Source organism: Saccopteryx leptura, chromosome 1 (assembly GCF_036850995.1).
Source record: "Saccopteryx leptura isolate mSacLep1 chromosome 1, mSacLep1_pri_phased_curated, whole genome shotgun sequence".
Classification (NCBI taxonomy): domain Eukaryota; kingdom Metazoa; phylum Chordata; class Mammalia; order Chiroptera; family Emballonuridae; genus Saccopteryx; species Saccopteryx leptura.
The window spans coordinates 98,178,373-98,183,651 of NC_089503.1; the positions used below are offsets into that span (position 1 = coordinate 98,178,373).

Consider the following 5,279-nt stretch of genomic DNA (forward strand, 5'->3'; position numbering starts at 1 on the left):
TGACGCTATCTACCCAGGATATAATTTGGGAACAGCCAGAGGGAAGAGATGCCTAGGGCAGGAATGGGCATGAAAGCTGCTGACCTCTCCAGGTACACCAGCCTCCCAGCACCTCCACATGGCCAGCAGCCCAGAAACTCTCTGAACCATGTCCTTTTTGGCTTTTATGGAAGCTTCATTACATAAGCATGATTGATTAAACCATTGGTAACTGATTTAAGCTCCAGCCCCTCTCCCTTCCCAGGAGGCTAGGGTGGGTTGAAAGTGGGAGCAGGGCTGAAAGTTTCAACCCTGTAATCACATGGCTGGTTCCCCTGGCAACCAGGTCCCAACCCATCATCCATAGGTACTTCCAAAAGTCACCTCATTAACAAAATTAGGTGTGATTAAAAGGAGCTTTCTATGAATAACAAAAGACCCTTTATTGCTCTTATTACTTAGGACATTCCAAGGATTGAAGGAGCTCTGTGCCAAGAATGAGTATGAAGACCAAATATACATTTCTTATTTAAAAATTTTTTTTTATTATTTATTGATTTTAGGAAGAAGAGAGAGAGAGAGAGAGAAAGGGAAAGAGAGAAAGGGGGGTGAGGAACAGGAAGCACGGATCCGGATCCGTAGTAGTTGCTTCTTGTATGTGCCTTGACCAAGCAAGCCTGGGATTTCAAACTGGCAACCTCACATTCCAGGTCAACCCTCTGTCCACTGTGCCACCACGGGTCAGGCAAATATGTGTTTCTTATTCTAAATCACAAAATCACACCACTCATCTCAGGCAGAACTTTATCCTTGGGGCACAGCTTCCAAAGCTCCTTTGGAGTCAGAGAGGATTCCTAGTGGGCCCACCTGAGGCCTCTGACCACACCCTCTTCCTGGAGGTGGGCCCATGGGAAGGAAAGGAGACTCTGGGCAAGCCTGTGATTGCCCAGGGTACTGGCGGTCCAGTTTCTGGCTTAAAGACAGCAACTCAGCTTCTAGCACCTCCAGATGGATGGTGAAGACAGGAGGGATACTGAGTAAGTCTGTGCCAAGGAGGGGAGCACCACAGCAGATCTGAGACTAGAGCCCGCTCCTAAGCAGAGAGAGAAGGGAGACGGTTATTCAAGGACCAGAAAAGTTCCTTTGCCCTGTCTCTACCTGCACTGAAATCCCCAGGAATAGGACTTGTTCCATGGGTCCTTCTGGCCCCACTGACCATGATCTAAAGCCCCAGCCTTCATGCCCCACCCTGCTTCACCCTGCAGCGCTCCTGCTCTGCCCAACTCTCTGATTCCCCGCTGTCCTTCACTGGCTGCTCACAGTCCATCTGCTTCTCCTTCCTCACTTCTACAGACCCTGGAGGAATCCATGCTTCCAATCCCTACAGAGACCTGGTCACCAGTTTCAGGCACAGAGGTGGCTCAGCCTCAGCCAGCTGTTGAAGCTTTTCCAGATCATTCTCTCCATCCACAGAATACCCGTTCACCTCCAAAACCACATCTCCCCTCTGCAGCCCTGCCTGGGCCGCTGAGCCTCCTCGAGTCACCTGGGGGTAGAAGGTAAGAGACAGAACAGGGAATACAATGGAAAAGTTTGCTGAGTGCTCTAAGGGTCCTGGAGGGAAGCCGAGGAAGGTTCATTGGGAGGCCCTTGGGGCATCACTCACCTGGGAGATGAAGAGACAAGGCCCACTGGCTACATGGCTGAGTCTGAGTCGGAAGCCATAGCCACTGCCAGGCCCAGGGTACAAGAAGCACTGGCGGGAGCCGCACGGGGCAGGAGGCAAAGCTGTGTCTTCAATTGGTGGGTCCTTGGTCTCAACCGGAGAGGCTGAGCAAGTGTCCTGGGGAGAGGCAGGAGCCTCTGTGCTCTCCAGGAAGAGGAGTGGGGACAAGCGAACCTGGTGGAGGCAGACAGAAAACCTGTTGCTTCTCCCTCCACCTGAGCCCCACTCCATTCCAGCCCCCACCCTCTCCCCTGCCCCTCAGCTCGCACCATGCTGAAGAAGCGGTCAGCCTCAGGGTCAACAACAGTGAGGGAGACACGGGAGCCCTGCGCCAGGATCCTGGACACTGTCTCCTCATGGCCCAGCCCCTCCACGCTCTCCCCAGCCACAGCCACCAGCCGGTCCCCAGCCTGCATCCCAGCCCTCTCAGCAGGCAGTCCTGGGTCCACCTCCCAAAGGAACTGCCCTGGGAAATAGACATTCTCACTGCTCCTCCCCTGATTATCCCCAATACCAGCCAGGGAACGCTGGGGGACTGGCCAGGGGAACACAGAAAGAAGAGGCCCAGGGCTGGGGCTCAGACAGGGACACCAGTTATGCACACTGAGAAGTGTACATATACACTTGTGTGTCCACCCCGAGACCCACCTTCCTCATCCACCCCCAGGGCTCCCACTCACCGGGGCGACCATCAAAGCCTTTCTCCTCCCGAAGCAGGAACCCGAAGCCCTGGGGCCCTTTCTCTAGGTGCAGACAGCGGGGTTTGCTGGGCAGTGCCCAGCCCTCTGCCAGGGGTGCAGCCAGAGGCATTCCCAGTAGACGACACTGTTCCTCCACCTCTGGCCCTGCCACCAGCAGGGTCACCTGATCTCCACTCTGCCAAAGCTGTGGGGACCCAGCAGGGCCTCAGCATTAACTACCTGGGTAGGAAGGGCAGAGGCAGGTACCTTTTCACAGCCCCTCTTCCCAGCCCAGGAATGAGGCACTAGGGGTAGAAAAGAGAAGGGCCTAGAGCAAGCTGTAAAGAGAAGGATGGTGATGGAGATACAAGATCAGAACAGAGGATTAGGTGCTTGGGGGAGGAGTCTGCTTCCTGAGGCAGGAGCCCCAGGCCCGGAAGGGTGAAGAATAAATGGGGAAGCAGGCCCCATACCTTCCTGCTGAGTTGGTAATGAGTGAACTTGTCCACACTGACCCCATTCACTTCTAACAGTCGGGCACCAGGGGGCACCCCTGCCCGCTCAGCTGCTCCTCCAGTACTCAGCACCAACCAGAAAGAACCCAGATGTTCTGGAAGCCAAAAAAGAAAAAAGCAAGAGTTAGTCTGCTGGCTGCTCAGAGCAGGGCTGAGATTCCCCTCCTGACCTCCCTCCTGAGCCTCTAAGCTCACCGTGGGTGACACTAAAGCCAAAACCACCCTCATCTTTCACTATGTGGCACAGACGGGGCCGGACCCCTTGGCTGAAAGTAGGACAGAGGAGGACAGCCTTCCCTTGCTGCGCTCGGGCTGCATCATATACGTGCTGCGCCAAAACTGTCAGCAGCACCCGAGGACCACTGGCCCGGATATGGCGTGCCACCTAAACAGAGGATGAGGTTGGAGCTGGCTCCCCTTGCCAGCTCCCTGTTCCTAGAACTTACATTTTTCACCATGGGAATGAGTTTCTGGATGCCTTGACCCAAATATTCTGACCTGGGTACCCCTAAATCCTGGGAGATGGAGGAGGTTAAGGCTTGGGTCCTTCCCCCATATACCCGGGGAGGTGATCCCGGTTTCCTCTGCGATCCTATAGAATGTTTTCTAATACCACAGGGAGTCCCAGCCCAACCTCACCACCTGAGAGTCTTCATGTTCCACAACATGGTTGTTCACCCCCAGGATCCGGTCTCCTTCCTGAAGACCCTGCTGCTGGGCAGAGGTGCCTGGCTCCACATTGCACACATGACTGGCCCTGCCCAGCTCCTGCTGTAGGTGGAAGCCAAAACTCTTGCCTTCCTCTTTACTCAACAGACAGAAGCGAGGTCGCTGCTCCAGGCTCCAGAGATCTGGTCGGGGACAGGGCAGCAGGATGGGGGGAAAGGAGGGATATGGCCCAAGTACAAGTCACTTTATACCTGGCAGACCCTATCCCCTTGATAGGGCACCAAACAGACTTCTACCCAGTTAGGTATTTGGCAATAGAGCCAAACACTGTGTGGGCAGAGTGGCTGGGACAGCAGGAAATGCCTGGCCCCCTCTTCTGTCCATGTAGTTACTCCCAACCAAGACTATTATAAGAGGGAGACAGAGTGAGTGGTCATCACGGAGATGGGGGGCTGTGCAGAGCTATGGTCTCTCAGGGAAGGGGAATGGTTGCCCAGGGGGCAAGGGGGTTACCAGAGGAGCTGTGATCTTCGGCCAGGGACAAGGCAGGATTATCAATGCCCAGCTGCGGGTTAAACTCAAACTTCCTGCAAGGAGATCCCAGACTCTACTTGAGGTGCTACTGGAGGCTGAAAAGCTTCCCCACCTTCGATTTCCTCCTCCCCTTGTCTCAGCCCTTCACAGATGCCACTTACAGAGTTAACGAAGCTGTGTCCCGGAGATCTGCTTGACAAGAAAGGGGTTAGGGGGAGAGAGGCGCATTCCCTACCCCTTCCATGGCCACTAACTGAACTGATTTAGGGAAACCCCAAACTCAGGATGTGCCCCCTCCATTCAGCTCCAAAAGGATCTTTCCTTTCTCTTGCTTCCCCTCCCCCCAAGGCCATAGCACAGAATCTGAACATATAAGTACAGGGTGTGGACCAGAAAGACAGACATATCCACTCACCTCTTCTCTCCTAACTTCTAGAATATTTGCCTTAGGGCTCCAAGTGTGCTCTGGTCTGTAAAGCCTCAGCCTCCCAATCTACCCCTGACTGCCCTGAAGTTCCCTTCAAGGGGTTTCTCCCAGCCTCCTACCTGCAGCTGCCTCCATAGTTGGGTCAACAACTCAGCTCTCAGAGTAGGGACAAGGTCCATCAAAACCAGCTAAACTTCCCACTTACCCCCCCCAAGTCCCGCCTCCTTGAAGACACTGCCTTGGAAGCAGTGGGATAATGGTTAACCCAGGAAAGTCTTATTCTTGGAGAAGTATGCATATTCCTCCCATACCCATTCCTGAGCCCCAACTTCTATAGAGATTCTGAGGCTGTCCCAGCTCCTGCTATGTTCAGAGAAAGTTAGATTGCTGATCACTAATTCCAAGTGTAAGGCCAATAGTCACAGCCATCACAGCCAGGCACATGCCGGTAGGTTCCTATTAGATTGGACAGATGGTAAAGAATCAGCAGAGCCGAAAACAGGTGGACCATTCCTTTATTCTAGCCTTGCACCAGTGGGCAAATAAATACACACAGTGGGAAAACACTTCCCTTTCCATTCAGGGCTCCCAAAGCCACACACTGACTTTCTTCTGATTTTCCTAGAATCAAAGGCCCCCACCGGCTCAGTCACCTCCAGTTCCCATCTGCACACCTTCTTCCTTCTCATCTCTGCACAAACTGGCTTCTCCTTTAGCAACCTGCCATCTTGGCTGCTTCTCCTTCAGCA

At 53.8% G+C, this 5,279-nt stretch overlaps 1 protein-coding gene across 3 annotated transcripts; it reads right to left on the bottom strand.

Moving 5' to 3' along the window:
• Positions 1-545: 545 nt before the first annotated feature.
• On the bottom strand, positions 546-4,715 carry NHERF4 (NHERF family PDZ scaffold protein 4). 3 transcript variants are annotated; one of them, XM_066360762.1, is made up of 11 exons: positions 4,650-4,715; positions 4,265-4,292; positions 4,083-4,156; positions 3,543-3,751; positions 3,096-3,285; positions 2,859-2,995; positions 2,386-2,590; positions 1,975-2,171; positions 1,646-1,879; positions 1,371-1,525; positions 546-1,072 (listed from the first exon to the last, which is right to left on the bottom strand). In XM_066360762.1, exons 1-11 carry the CDS (start codon positions 4,663-4,665, stop codon positions 1,060-1,062), a joined length of 1,458 nt encoding a protein of 485 aa, XP_066216859.1. In that variant the 5' UTR covers positions 4,666-4,715; the 3' UTR covers positions 546-1,059. The 3 variants fall into 3 exon arrangements, with proteins under 3 accessions (XP_066216859.1, XP_066216858.1, XP_066216860.1); XM_066360761.1 differs by having other exon boundaries at positions 3,540-3,751; positions 4,650-4,714; XM_066360763.1 differs by lacking the exons at positions 2,859-2,995; positions 3,096-3,285 and having other exon boundaries at positions 4,650-4,713.
• Between the last annotated feature and the right edge of the window lie 564 nt (positions 4,716-5,279).